The following is a 14811-nucleotide window of genomic DNA, read 5'->3' on the forward strand; positions in this document are numbered from 1 at the left end:
TCTCAAGGCTAGGATGGAGGCTAGGAAACAGGGAGGCCTGGAAATGGAAGAGACCTGGGAGTCTCAGGCAGGCTTGACAGGACAGAAGGCCGGGGGCCACAGAACAGACAAGGGAAACAGAAGGCCCAAGGAAATGAGTCAGAAGGCCCTGAGGCCACGAGGAAATACAGAAAAGAGCCTGGGAAGGCCATAAGGCATGGGTGGGTAGAGTAAGAAGCCCAAGGGAACTTGATGCTGAAGCATTGAGGCATGGGAGAGATAGGATTAAGTAGGGCAGAAGAGAGGGGCTTGATCAGCCAGGGGTGAGAGCTCGTGGAGATTCCTGGTGGCACGGAGGCTGTAAGACCAAAGACGTGCTGGTAGTTCGGAGCTAGGCTCACCAGGGTCCTCTGGTGGAGGGGAGGCAGCGCAGCGGCTGGAAACACAATATGAATGTAATGAAAAGTTGGCTTAGATTAGGAAAAGTGAAGTGGTGAGCATGTTATAGATGAAATTTTAACTGTTAGTTGGGGACGGTATAAGCATTTTCCTAAAAGTGACCACTGCAATTCCCAGTGAGAAATATATCGTTGGCCCTTTAAAAGTTACCATGACTAATGTTTTAAAATAGGGGAAGACTACTATTTTGTTTTTGTTTTTGTCCTGTGATAGAACAAACCCCTTTCATTTACTCTATTTAGCTTTTCTATTTTTCCCCCAAGGGTACAAAAGTTTTGAGGTGGTCAAAAATCACTCCTGTAGGAAGTAATGGCAGATGCACAACTGCAGCAGTGTTCTGGTCTGGATCTACATCACCCTGCAGCAGGAGTAAATAGATCTTGGTCTGAAGACAAATAAGAATCACATGTGTATTGAATTTTAAGTGAACCTGCTGGAGAACCTGTTCCAGTCTTGGTTTTACCCCACTGCATACATAGAATTGGTGCTGTTTTCAGTGAATTCAGTGTTACAAGCCCATCCCTGCAGTGAAGTAAAAACAGGATTGGATCAGCCTGATCAGTGAAAATGGAGCCAGTTGGCAAATCTTGTTTATGGGGTATGTGTGTAGGCAGAGGGGAGGGCATAATAAAAGTACATGTCTTCTCCTCCTGCACACCTTGAATATCTTATTTTTTTTAGGCTGAATATCTGGTATCTCCTTGTATGACAGTTTGTATTCAGAAAAATGCAAATATTTCCCACAATTTGGCTTTCATAGATCAGAATGGTTTGGGGTGTATGGAGCCCCATATGGCTATATTCTCAGATCTCACAGATATTTCTAGAAACCAGACCTGTTTTTCTATGGCTGGGGCAAGCAGTGGCAAAAAAAAGATACTGATGAATTAATTATATGCTGATGTCTGAGAGTCAGCTGGACAACTAAGTAGATGATATATAAGTTTGGGACAGGAATTTGCAATGTGGCTCATTTAAACAGAAATTGAAAAACTAGGCCTGGCTGGCCTGTATTTTTAACCTGGAATCAGGATTTCACTGTAAGACAGCAGTTTGTATGTTCTTTAAAACTCACAGCATCAATGCTGTGGCAAACAGAACTCTGATGGATTTTGAAGTCAATTTGTTCTGAGTTTGCTACAGCTTGCAAATGAAGCGACAGAGAGATCCAGTTTCTGAAGGGAGATTTTCATCCATTATAGTTTTGTAGGCGTGTGGGCCAATGCATTATGGAATTTGTAGTCCTGTTGTTTCTATCTGAAATCAATTCTACAACTTGCAAAACTCTAGGGCTCGCTTAAGTCTCATTCTTGGAACAGTGTTACTGTTAGTAACTCTATAAAAGTGTGTCCCATTTGTAAAAGTTTGAAAAGTACTAGAATATCATTGATGATAGGATGAAATAAATTATATCCTATCACCAGTGAGGTGCTTTTTAGGACATGTTGCATATTCCATATAGAAATGGATTATATCCAGTTATATTTCACTGTTAATCCCAGGAGATGCAAACTGGTGATCATTATATGGTGCATTATCAGTGTATTGATAACTCATATGAGTCTGTTACATGTAGTGTAAGTCATGTCAGTGTACTGTGCATGAGCAGTGCTTATTTATTTATTTAAGTTCTTTTAATATACCGATGCTCAAGACAAGGTCTTATCGTACCGGTTTACAATAAACAAGGGGGGGGGGGGGAAACCAGTTAACACAGGAAGCAAAAGTTACATTAAAACAGGGAAGTCGAACATGGCTGTTTGAAGAAAAAGGGATAGATTAACAATTTCTATTCTAAATGTATAGAAGGGCCGATCAGCAAGGAAGGAGTGGTTGCTTCTCTGTTAAACTTAAATACATATTTACCTAATGGAGATTCAATTGCAAAGTTAATATACATGAGCGGTTCTAGAATAGCAGATACTTAATGCAGCTGGAAGAGGACATCAACCGAGGGGTGGAGGTCCTTGCGGGTACCATGGGTTTCTTCAGCGATAAGCTTGGGCGAAGAGCCAAGTTTTCAGTTTTTTTCTGAATGTGAGATGACAATGTTCCTGGCATAGGTCTGGTGGGAGAGAGTTCCAGTGATGTGGTCCCGCGGTGGAAAGCGCTCGTTTTTCGATGGAGTTATGTTTAGTGGAACTGCTGGGAGGAACTTGTAGGGAGCCTCTGTATGCAGATCTGGTTGGCCTTGATGAGGAGTATAATTTGAGGGGTATGGTGAGTTGCAGAGAGGATTGATGATATATGGATTTGTGAATGATGGTCAGAGTTTTGAAGAGTATTCTGAAGTGTATGGGTAGCCAATGAAGTATTTTTTAGTATCAGTGTGATGTGGTCCATCCTGCGCGTGTTAGTAAGGATCCTGGCTGCTGCGTTTTGCAGCATCTGAAGAGGTTTAGTGGAGGAGGCCGGAAGACCAAGCAGGAGAGCGTTGCAGTAATCAATTTTTGAGAATAGTATGGCTTGAAGGACAGATCTGTAGTCATGGAAGTGGAGGAGAGGTCTTAATTGTTTTAGGACCTGAAGTTTATAAAAGCCCTCTTTTGTGGTGGTGTTAATGAATTTTTCAAGGTTCATTCAGGAGTCTAGGGTGGCTCCAAGGTCTCTCACTTGACTTACTGATGGTATGTTTGTGGTGCTGGCTGGTGGGTTGTTATCGTTGGGGGAAATGACCAGAAGCTTTTATCTGATTTAAAATCATTGGCATTGCAGTTTGGGTGAGCAGTTGTTTCATTGTTGAGTTCTGCTGTGCACTGGGATAATGACTGTTAATGTCTGCACCTTAATTCCAGAGAAATGATTGGCAGAGTGACTGGGTCACATTCTTCATACGTCAACGACTTCAGACTCAGATGGATTTGATTGAGAAGGATTATGGAGATAGGAAAGCCAGAGAGCTCTGGGCAGAACTCCAGGTAAGAAAGTCAATTCCAACTACCCCCACCCCCCCAAGGAGTGTTAATTCAGCTCTTTAAACTGAATCTTTGTTGTCTCTGCTCAGAAAATTGGAGAATATGATGTTCAATATCTACGACTAGTTACCATTTTTAAAGCACTACTAGACATATGCAGTGCTATACAGACAAACATGGAGCTCACAATCCAGGCAAGATGCACATACATGACAAATAGGAAGCGTATTTATTGTAGGATTTTAAAGCAATTTCAAAAAATGTTTGAACTGGATTTGAATATGGCCAGAGAAGAAGCATGATGCACCAACTCAGGAAGTCTATTCCAGGCATATGGCGCAGCAAGATGGAAAGTGTGCAGCAAGATGTGCGCATTTCCATCTTGATGGAAGATGGAAACGTAGCAAGATGGAAAGTGCGCAGCAAGATGGAAATGTGCGCGACAGTGCGCACATGTTATAAAATAGGGCGTAGATTTGTTCGTGCCGGGTTGCACGAACAAATCTACGCCCATGCGCATGTTATAAAATCTGGCCCTAAGTGTATATTAAAGAAGAATGAAAAGATATAGCAAGTCAAATTTTACCAATCTACTTATTAAAAATTTATATCAATTTGTGTCTGTGAATTATTCCTTATCAAACTAAAATAGTAACAAGAGCCTGATGAACAGAGTAAACAAGAAGAGGTGGAGAGAGAATAGCAGTGTTTTGAACGTGCATAGAGAAAGTGAGAGAGGTATCAAAGATGCTCCCACAGTTACAGGCTGAGAGAACAAGGAAGATGAGAGTGCTATTTACAGAGATAGAAAAAGAGGAAAAAGGGAAAGCAGGGTTTGGAGAAAACAAGAAATTCTGTCTTGGCCATAGTAACTTTAAGGTGGCAACAGGCAGGCTGAAATTTGGGACTGGATTTGTGGTGAAATTTCTGGTGTAAAGAGGTCGCTCTGGGAATCATCAGCATAAAAGTGGTACTGAAAACCATGGGAGGTGATCAGAGGACTGAGGGAAGAAGTCTAGCTAGAAAAGAGAAGAGGGCCCAGGATAGAGCCTGGAGGCATACCAACCGATAGTGGAACAGCAACGGAGAAAGAACTACCAGAGGATATAGTCAGAGTATGAAGGAAGAGGTAATAAGGAAACCAGGATAAAGCAGAGTCCTGAAATCAATGGATCAGTGGTATCAGAAGCAGCAGATAGGTCAAGGAAGATGAGGATCGAGTAAACGTTCTTGGCCTTGGCCCCAAAGAGGTCACCAGAGACTTTGGCAAAAGCAGTTTCTATGTAATGTAGAGGGCAAAAGCAAACAGGAGTGGATCCTGAATGACTTGAGACAAAAAGTCAAGACAGCAAAGGTGAACATCATGTTCAAGCAATCTTGTATTGAAAAGGGAGGAGGGAGATGGGATGATAGCAGGGAAGGTAGGATTCAGTGAAGGTTTTTTGAAGAGTGTCATGATCACAGATTATTTGAAGGAAAAGTGAGCAGTCGCAGTGGCAAGTGAGTAATTGAGGTTATGAGAGATGGAAGGGTTGACTGCAGGGAAAATAGAACTGAGGAGTTGGGTGGGAATGGGGGTCAGAGAAATAAGTAGTGAGTTTGGAGGAGGAGGCGAGAAAATGGGCAGTTTCCTCCTCTGTAATGTCAGAAAAGGAAGAAATTGTAGCAGGGGCCAAAGGAAGGGAAGGTGAAGTCAGCGGGTTAGAGGAGAATTCATGATTAATTCCATCAGTCTTTTCATGGAAGAAGTCAGTCATAGTCTGGGTGAAGGGGGGATGGGAGGTGGAGACAGTTTGAGGAAGGAAGTGAGCATGGCAACAAGATGGGGGTTGGAGGAATCTGTTGCAGCAGGGACCTGTCCTTCACAAAGATCCAACTCGGTTTGGTCCTTGAGAGGTCTTGCTTGTTGAAGTGTGGATATTATTCTGTGGTGATTGCTACCACTTTCTTGGCCTATGTGCAGGGTTGGAGAGTGTTTGAAGCCTGGCGTGAGTATCAAGGTGTTTTTCCTTGTTCGGTTAGCATCCCGCTCATTCTGGAATTTTTGTAGGATGGATTAAATAAAGAATTGGCCCTTAATTCCTTGAAGGTACAGGTTGCAGCTCTTGCCAGTTTCAGGGGCCCAGTGAATGGTGATTCCTCATTTTCTTATCCTGATGTGGCCTATTTTTAGAAGGGAGTGAAGCATCTTCGGCCTCCCTTGAGTTTACCAGTTCCATTGTGGAGTGTTAATTAGGTGTTGGAATTCTGGCGGGCCCTATATTCCAACTGCTGCATGGCCTTTCCTTGCAGTTATTGACCTTGAAGACAGTGTTCCTGGTGGCTGTCTGTTTTGCATGTCAAATTTCTGAGCTGCAGGCCTTGTCTTGCCGGGAGTCATTCCTTCAGGTGACTCCAGGGGCATTACAGCTGTGTACTGTTCCATCCTTCTTGCCCAGAGTGGTCTCGAAATGTATTTTGAATCAGTCCATTTCATTGTCATCCCTGGATTCAGTCAGGGTTGCAGAGGAGTATTGCATCCTGCGTCCCTTGGATGTCAAGATACTTGGCATGTGGTATTTGGAGGTTTTTGAACCTTTCCAAAAGATGGATCGTCTTTGTCCTTCATGGTGGAAGGAAGCAGGGTGAACCAGCTTCGCGGGCTACTGTAGCTCACTGGATTAAGGAGTTAGTCATGGTCTCGTATGTGGATGCTGAAAAGCCATTGCCTACTCAGGTTAGGGCTGAGGCAGTGTCATGGGCGGAGGTTAGATTGTCGACATTTGCTGAGTTGCGACGTGGTCCTCCTTACATACTTTTTCCAGGTATTAACGTCTGGATGTGCAGGTCTGGGAGGACACAGCTTTTGCACGTGCAATGTTGGCTGCTTGGGAGTAGCTTTGGTACATTCCCACTGGTCCTGAGTCCATCTGTCTACAGACTAGGAAATGGAGAAATTGCTATTTACCTGATAATTTCAGTTTTCCTTGGTGTAAACAGATGGACTCAACTTCCCGCATTTGGCTGCTGATTGATTGTGTCAATGGTCCTGGGGGCTCCAGGTCCCAGGGGATTAATGGTAAGTGTTCAGTCCCTAGACTGGGGTACTTACATTCTTACTTGAGTTCAGTGTTTCTTGTTGGTTGAGTACAGTTATGGCTGACTGTTTTTAATCAAGTTTTTTGCTGGTCTGTCCACAGTTGCTTTTGAAGAGAATACTGGCAGGCTGATGTCACTACAGGAGTATAAATACTGTGACGTCAGCTTGCTCCATCTCCATCTATTGGCAGGGGAGCATAACCCACAGGTCCTGAGTCCATTTGTCTACTCTAAGGAAAACAAAATTATCAGATATGTAGTAAGTTCTCCATTATAGTGTGTGTGTGTGTGTGTGTGTGTATATATATATAAAACTACAATTTGGTACTAAGTTCTTTTGAAAATTCTATTCTAAGGGATCTAATTAAATATTTGGATTTGATTTTATTGCTTATATCTTGAATTTTCAGAGGAACTCCAAACAAGGTGGCATCTGACACTGATAATTACATATAAATGCAATATAAATAAGATATAAAACCTAATTAATCAATATTTTTCCTTACCTTGGTTATAAGAAGAATAAAATTACAATGGAAAGATCCACTGCCATCCTCGGTTGAGGACTGGATATCTGTTTTAGAGATTCTACCCAGGGAAAGGCTCTCTGTTATAGTAGACATTTTTCTGATAAATTTCAAAATGTATGGGAAAGTGATTTTCTTTTTTTCAGGTAAATCATCTGTTAACATCAGTAATAACGTACTAATATTTGTAAATTTAAAAAATAAAATGTTATATACATATGATCCAAAATTGTCTTATTTTATTTTTGCTTTCTTTTTTGGGGGGGGGGGGGGGGGCTTTACGTGCGTCGCCTCAACCTGTGATCTCTCTCTGCCATGTGAGCATGTGTTGTCCTAGCCTGTGATTGTGCTGCACTGTGAGTGTATCATGCCTCAATCTGTGATTGCTCTGCACAGTGGGTGTACCCTGTCCCATCATGTGCTGACTGTGCACAGTAAGTGTGCCCTGCCTCTCTACACTGTGAGTGTGCTGGCTCTGCATTGTGAGTGAACACTGCCCCAGCTTGTGATTGCTCTGCACTGAGTGTTCATTGCTCCAGCCTGTGATAGCTCTGTATTGTGAGTGTACCCTTTGCTGGGCTATGATCTTCTGCACTGTGAGTATGTGCTAGCACAGTCTATTAGTACCCTGTACTGTGAGCAAATAGTGCTGCAGCTTTTTATTTTTGGTTCAGTAGTTTCATTGTCCTCCTTTGAGCTTCCAGCGCAAGTGAAACCAGCCTCTACTGGGCTACACAACCACACGTTTTCTTTCACAGCTACCTAAGGGGTTTCTCCCCACTTTTAACCCTCTCGCCCTCCTTTCTAGTCCAGCCATAGCAATGACAATCTCTTTCACTGGGAAACAGATAATGACTTCCTCTGGAATTTAGTACACATGCACTCAGTCTTCCCACTACGTGTTGCTGTTATATGAGGACTGAGACTGAGAATATCTCCCTCCACAAGCTGTAAGTGCTGCCTCTGCAATATCCCCAGCCTGACTGGTCTCAGAGCAGTAGTCAGGTTGAGAAATTAAACCCAAGTTCTCTACATGGCAATGCACAGCACTGCCACTAAGCTGGCCCACTGGTATAGCGTGTTAGCTAGTTTGCACATTATAAGTGCATGTTGGCACAGTTTGTTAGCTAGAGTGTTGAGCTGTAAGTGTGCATTTGGTATTTGTTTCTAAGTTGGAAAGCAAGTCCTTACACTGGTTGCTCTTGCGTTTGTGTATAACCTGTGCCAAAGTGTTAATTTGTTCTTTTTTTTTTTTCCCTAGCTGAAGATACCTGAGATGTTCAAAGACCTAGAGATAGTCCCAGCACTTCTGCATGGAGACCTCTGGGGAGGGAATGTAGCCGAGGACGATGCTGGCCCCATTGTGTTTGACCCGGCTTCCTTCTATGGGCATTCTGAATTTGAGTTAGCAATCGCAGGAATGTTTGGTGGATTTGGGAGTTCTTTCTTCTCTGCCTATCACAGCAAAATCCCTAAAGCTCCAGGCTTTGAGCAACGCCAAAAGCTGTACCAGCTCTTCAATTATATAAATCACTGGAACCACTTTGGAACAGAGTATAGAGGGTCTTCCTTGAACTTAATGAGAGAGCTTTTAAAATAACCTTGCAATTAGTAAACCTTATAGAGGCAAACACAACTTATTTTCCTCATAATACTAGTTTGTTTGTTTCTTGTCTGTTACCTTTTTTGGCAACAAACCCCAGCCTGGTTTACTTGGATCCATGATCCTGACAGCAGCTAAGCCAGAGGAGCACTCTAAAACCAACACAATAGTTTATTTCAAGTAAAGAATGAGCAACATATTGTAATTTCTGTGTTAGTCTACTTGACTATGCAGAAAAAAAGAGTCAAATAAGAGAACCCTGCCTTCCAACATTCAGGAAAAGACTCAAAACGTGGTTATTTAAGAAAGCCTTCCCAGACCCCAACTGAACCTTTAACTCATCATTAACCGACTCTCCAACCTTACCTTAATATGATAAACATCATCATTGCGATATTCAATTACTTAGTAAATACCATAAATTTGTAAATTTGTTCCTTCTGTTAATTTCCTATCGACTTTTCACTGCTCCCAGTTGTGTATTTCCCTGTTTTATTGGAACTGCAATGTTTATTGTAACTGAAATGTTTTTCGTTACGCACCTGTTATTGTTATTATTGTTTATTCTTCTTACACCCCTTTGTTAATTGTAAACCAGCACGATGTGATACCTTTCGCAAATGCCGGTATAGAAAAAACACTAAATAAATAAATATAGTTGTAGGACTGACTTTTTTACTGGCCTAACTCAGTGCTTCTGCAACTAGTCCAATAAAAAGATATCACCTACAGTGTGTGCATTTCTACAAAACAAACACGGAAGTACTAAAGCCATTTTGATTTGGTTACAAAATTAGTTTAAAAATAAAAACAATGAATTCTGGTTTAAGAACAGCTAATCAACACCAATAATGCTACCTAGTAAGAGCAATAGCAGGGGGAGAAGTTGATGACTTATTGCCTAAAATAATGAGACAGGCATTCACAGAGACCAGAAGACAGTCAGTTCCACTTATGGTGGCAATGTAAAAATGAAGCTTTCCTAATGCTATGCAGGTGCGAAAGAAGAACTGGAAAAGTGGATGAGTATAGAAACAACAAAACATATGTCTAGACTTTTATTTCTATTTCCTTCCTCTTTCCTTATTCAGATTCAATCCAGTTTTCGTTCTCTACATTCCACAAGAGTAGCCATTGCTAAAATCTCCAGTTACCTATTCCTAGACAGATCCAAGGGCTTTTACTTAAACTTCATCCTTCGTGGCCTGGCTGATGCTTTCAACATTGTTGATCACCAACTTCTTCTTGATACTACTTCCTCACTTGGATTTCAGGACTCTGTTCTGTCTTGGTTCTTATCTTACCTCGCCCATTGCACTTTTAAAGTATGCGCGGGTGGATCCTCCACTGCTATCCCACGATCAATTGGTGTGCCTCAGGCCTCTGTCTTGGGACTCCCTCCCTAAGTGCTCTGATCCCCCCCGCCCATGACTTTCAGTATCATCTAATCTTATAGTTCCCATATCTACACCAGGAATTCAGGTCCAAATTTCAGCCTGCTTGTCTGACATTGCTGCCTGGATGTCCCATCTCCATCTTAAAATAACATGACCAAGACATAACTTCTCTTTCCCTCCAAACCCACTGCTCTCCTCCCCCCCCCTTCCTCTATTTCCATGGAATAACACTGTTATCCTCCTGCTCCTCTCTATGCATAATCTAGGAGTCAATTTTGATTTCCCTCTCTCTCTAAAAGATGTAATTATTTTCTCCATAACATTGCCAAAATACATCTCTTCCTTTCTGAACACACTATCAAAACTCTCATCCATATTCTCATCATCTCCTGCTTAGACTGCTGTAATTTGCTTCTCCCAGGTCTACCACTGAACCATCTCTCCCCACTACAAATGCTTCAAATTCAGATGCATGGCTCATCTTCTGTCAATGTCACAACACACATATAATACCTCTTCTCAAGTCACTACATTGGCTCCCTCTCTTTTCCCATATACAGTTCAAGCTTTTCTTATTCATCTACAAGTACACTCATTCTGCAGCTCCTCAATACCTTTTCTTCCTTATCTCTTCCTACAGCCCCCACATCCCACTTCATGAATTCAGCTCATAGGGCAAGTTATTCTTATCGATGCTTTTGTCTTTCATCACCAGCTCCAGACTCTATTCAAGGCGCATGGAACAACAAAGTAAAAAGTACAGACTTCCTGAATTAGTGTGTCTTGCTCCCTCTCTGGCCTAATTAAAATCCATCCTTCAAATCCACCCTTGTAAGACTGCTATTAAATCTTAGCCCCTGGTTCTGAACATATCCATGTTGGTTTTAATAATTTTCCACAATAAAGTCTCTTATTTGGCCTGTTTGGCTGTCTTGAATTATTTATAAACTCAGGGATGTGTCTTATGTATATTTATACAGTGCAGTGTATGTCTAATAGTGCTATAGAAATGCTAAGAAGGAGGAGTAGTTTTATTAGCCTATGATCTGAAGGAAAAGAAGGCTTATAAAATTCCTGTGGGTGGGTCTGTATCCCTAAAAACATTTATATTTGGTGTCTAATCCACATCAGACATTCAGAATATGAGGACTCTGACAGAGGTGGGGTTTTTTATTTCACATAAGCGTGGTCCAGCACATACATGCATTTCATAAAGTAAGCTTCTTTAGTTTATTTATTTATTTAGCATTTTTATATAATGAAATTCATGTAGCAGAGTTACAAATCAATTCGGTTTACATTTTAACATTAACATGCATGTAAGAATGCTATTACATAGAACAAGGAGTATATAACTTGGAACAAATAAACTGGGAGACTGTTATCACCATATAACATGAACAATAAATAGTGTGATATTTTTGTGTAACAGGCTAGACATAATAGCCTTGTAATCATCTAAACAAAAATTAGATAGTGATCAGAACTGGACAATCTGTTATTGGTAAACCTTTTGTTAAATACCAAACTTAATTTCTCCCTTTACCAGTTACCTATAAAACAATTTTCCACCCAATCTAACAGAGGTCAAAATTGTTTGATCTTGTGCAAGTCACTAGGAGGTCAATATTCAGAAGCTATTTAGATGGATAACTCACACGTTTTATAAAAAGAGGTGTTTTGGGAGCATGTCTGGGAGGGGTTTAGATATCTAGTTTGCTTAGCTAAATTTCAATTATATCCAGGTCAGGAGAATGGCTGCAGGGCTTTCTGCTCAGCAGGTGCTGGTGACATTTTGAGGACATCACTGTCTCTCTCAGGAGGAGTTGGGGGTATTTAGATGAAGAGCAGAAGAAGCTTTACAGGGAGGTAATGAAGGAGAATTAAGAGACTCTGATCTCCCTAGCAAGTAAAAAGATCACACAGGAGGATCCACATGTTATTTTTTCTAACATTTGAAAGGGGTTTGTGAGTTGTGAATGCATGGCATAACAGGGCATTATAGAAAGTTTGTTCAGAAAGTTCAAAACTGGACTATAGGCCCTTTAACATTTCTTCTTTTATCTTTAATTCACAGTGCTACTTACTCAGATATCTTTTGAAGATATCTGGATAAGTAGCAAGTTATCCGGTTGGATAACTTAAAAACCTAACCAGCTTTATTCAAACATAGCTGGTTAGCTTTTTAAGTTATCCAGCTACGTGTAGTCGTATATCTTCAGGCAAGTATATTTAGCAGGATGTTTCTCCCAATAAATATATGGGACAAGTTATCCAGCTAACTTTAGCTGGATAACGTCTCCCTAAACAGCCTACTGCATATTGGCCTCTGCATTTCCCAATGCTTCAGATTTCACTTCTATAAGAGGCACTTGACCTAATTTGACTTTTCTTTTGAGCAAATCTCTCTTCCCCCTAGGGTTGCCAACTGGCTCCAGATTTTCAGGATAGGTTGATCCAATCCTGGTTTTACCTCATTGCATGCAGGGAACTGTAGTTCTGATTTCCCTATGTCAGTTCCTTAGGAGAAAAAAAGGCTATAAATCCCTGTATGCAATGAGTAAAACCTGGACAGGAACAACTGGTCCTGAAAATCTGGAGCCAGTTAGCAACCCTATTTCCCCCCCCCCCCCCCCCCCCCCCAAGAATGACCAATAAAGTTTAGGAATTATTAAATTTCATTTCTTGTGCAATTATAGGAACAATTTGAAATGAAAAAAAATTTATTCTTTCTTCTTTCAACTTTTATGAAAATATGTCTGACTGACAAATACATGAAGAACTGGACTCCTTCCCAAGTGCTCTCTCATCTGGGCTTTCAGTCACATGATCTGTCTTTGGGCTGGCAGAGGGAGGAAGCAGGAGCAACTCCCCTATCCTCTGGAAGGAATCAATCCCACTGTCTTCTGGGATTTCCTGGCCTGGTACTGGACTGCACTGATTGTCCTTTTACCCACACCGATTTCCAAACACTTACCTCTCGATTCTTTTCTTTGCTCTCAATTGCCATGACACCAGGGATCTTTCTCTCCCAAGGCCTTCTTTCTTCTTCTCTCCTCCCTCCCCAGCCACCCAGTGTCTTCCTCAGACCTCTCCTTAGGATATGCCTAAAAACACTTATTAAACCTAGGAGGTTAGTATAGTGTAATTCATTGCTGTTCAGCACTTTGGTCTGGACAGCTCCTCCAACCAGTTTAAAATATGTGGCAGACAAATAGATCCACATTAATAGCTTATTTCATATTTTTTGAACATGCTAACAAGGGCTGATTGATCAAATATTTTACTTGTAGTCAAAGAAGAAAACACTTGATAGTAAATGTTAGATTCTGGTGTTCCACAGGGCTCTGCCTTGTTGGCAGTATTATTTAATGTTTACGTAGCACCAATTACTAAACTCCTTGCCAGTGTCTGTGATGGATATAAAATCTACACTGACGACATATAATTTTTTTATTCGGTTACACTCCACCTGGAGTTAGACTCTGGAACACGTGCACATTTGTATCACATCCATTAAACAATGGTTGCATCAAAACAAACTGATGTTAAATATGTCTAAAACAAATTTTCTATTAATCCAGAGAGCTCATTCAAGCAATCATCAGGATTTTATCTTGATTGATAAATTAAGTTTTCCAATTAAAGAACCTATTAAAAGTTTAGGGTTCTTGATTGATTCAACCCTTTCTTTTCTACCTCAAATCAAATCTGTTATTAAATCAGGCTTCTTTAAATTATGTGTGTTAGCAGGCTTGAAATATCTCTTATATAGACATGACTCATAAAATCATTCATGCATAGATTACTGTAACAGCTTATAGTTGGGTCTATCATCTTGCACTCATTACAATTCTTGTTAAATTCTGCTGCATGCTTAATCACAGGATCAAGGTGGTATGAACATATTACTTGGCACTTTAGTTTATATTGGTTACCAGTGCGACAGCGACTCATCTATAAGATCGGAATGACAATCTTTACATTAGTCAACTCAAATTCCTGTCCATGGTCAGATGCTCTATTAAAGATATATGAACCGTCCCATCAATTAAGATCACCTCAACGAGGATTATTAGATATACCATCAGTCAGATTTGCTCACCTTACGACAACTAGAGACTCTGCCTTTTTTGGTCATAGCACCAATTTGTTGGAACTGTTTACCAATGGAACTCAGAATGTCTGAATGTATAAAAAAATTTAGACTCCTGCTAAAAAGCTTTTTGTCGAAGCAAGCATTTAATTCCAATGCCGAGCTTTGTGCACCCAGTGCCAGTATAGAGTCATATTATTGTATGTTTCGTTTTATATGGTTTTATTATGAAAGTTTTATCCCTTTTTTGGTACATTGCTTAGGCCTTTTTTGTGTTAAGCTATAAATAAATTTTAATAAATGAAATGATACTTTAGTCCATTTTGTTATGAGACATTATGGGCCTGATTTACAAAGGTTGTTCTCTGTTTTGTGTCTGGGAAAAAGTTCAGTGATTAAGGCCCTATGTCACAGCAGTGGGGAATTTTGCCTAAGTTAGGCAGGTAAACTTATCTGGCTAATTTGTGTTGCGGTATATATAATGTGGATCCAAAGTAACTCCCAGTTTTACCTTAGCCAAAGGAGCAAGGATGTCGCAGGCAGCGGTAGGGTATCTCCAGGCTCGGCTGCGGGAACAGCCAACACAGTCCTGAGTCAGGGCAGCGAGCAGGCAATGCAAGTCCAGAATCCAATCCAAGACAGGGCAGGCAGAGCAAGTCCAGAATCCAATCCAAGTCAGGGCAGGCAGCAGACAGAGCAAATCCAGAATCCAATCCAAGTCAGGGCAGGCAGCAGGCAGAGCAAGTCCAGAATCCAA

At 41.0% G+C, this 14811-nt stretch overlaps 1 protein-coding gene across 2 annotated transcripts in view; it reads left to right on the forward strand.

Annotated features, from left to right (window-relative positions):
* The window catches only part of LOC115090778 (ketosamine-3-kinase-like), a 41082-nt gene extending 31990 nt beyond the window's left edge, over nt 1-9092 (forward strand). For both annotated transcript variants that reach the window (XM_029600280.1, XM_029600279.1), the window contains exons 5-6: nt 3234-3356; nt 8220-9092. In XM_029600280.1, the coding sequence (XP_029456140.1) occupies nt 3234-3356; nt 8220-8558 (462 nt within the window). In that variant the 3' untranslated portion in view covers nt 8559-9092. The remainder of the gene's footprint in view (nt 1-3233; nt 3357-8219) is intronic.
* Nucleotides 9093-14811: the final 5719 nt, after the last annotated feature.

This window comes from Rhinatrema bivittatum, chromosome 4 (genome assembly GCF_901001135.1).
Source record: "Rhinatrema bivittatum chromosome 4, aRhiBiv1.1, whole genome shotgun sequence".
NCBI lineage: Eukaryota > Metazoa > Chordata > Amphibia > Gymnophiona > Rhinatrematidae > Rhinatrema > Rhinatrema bivittatum.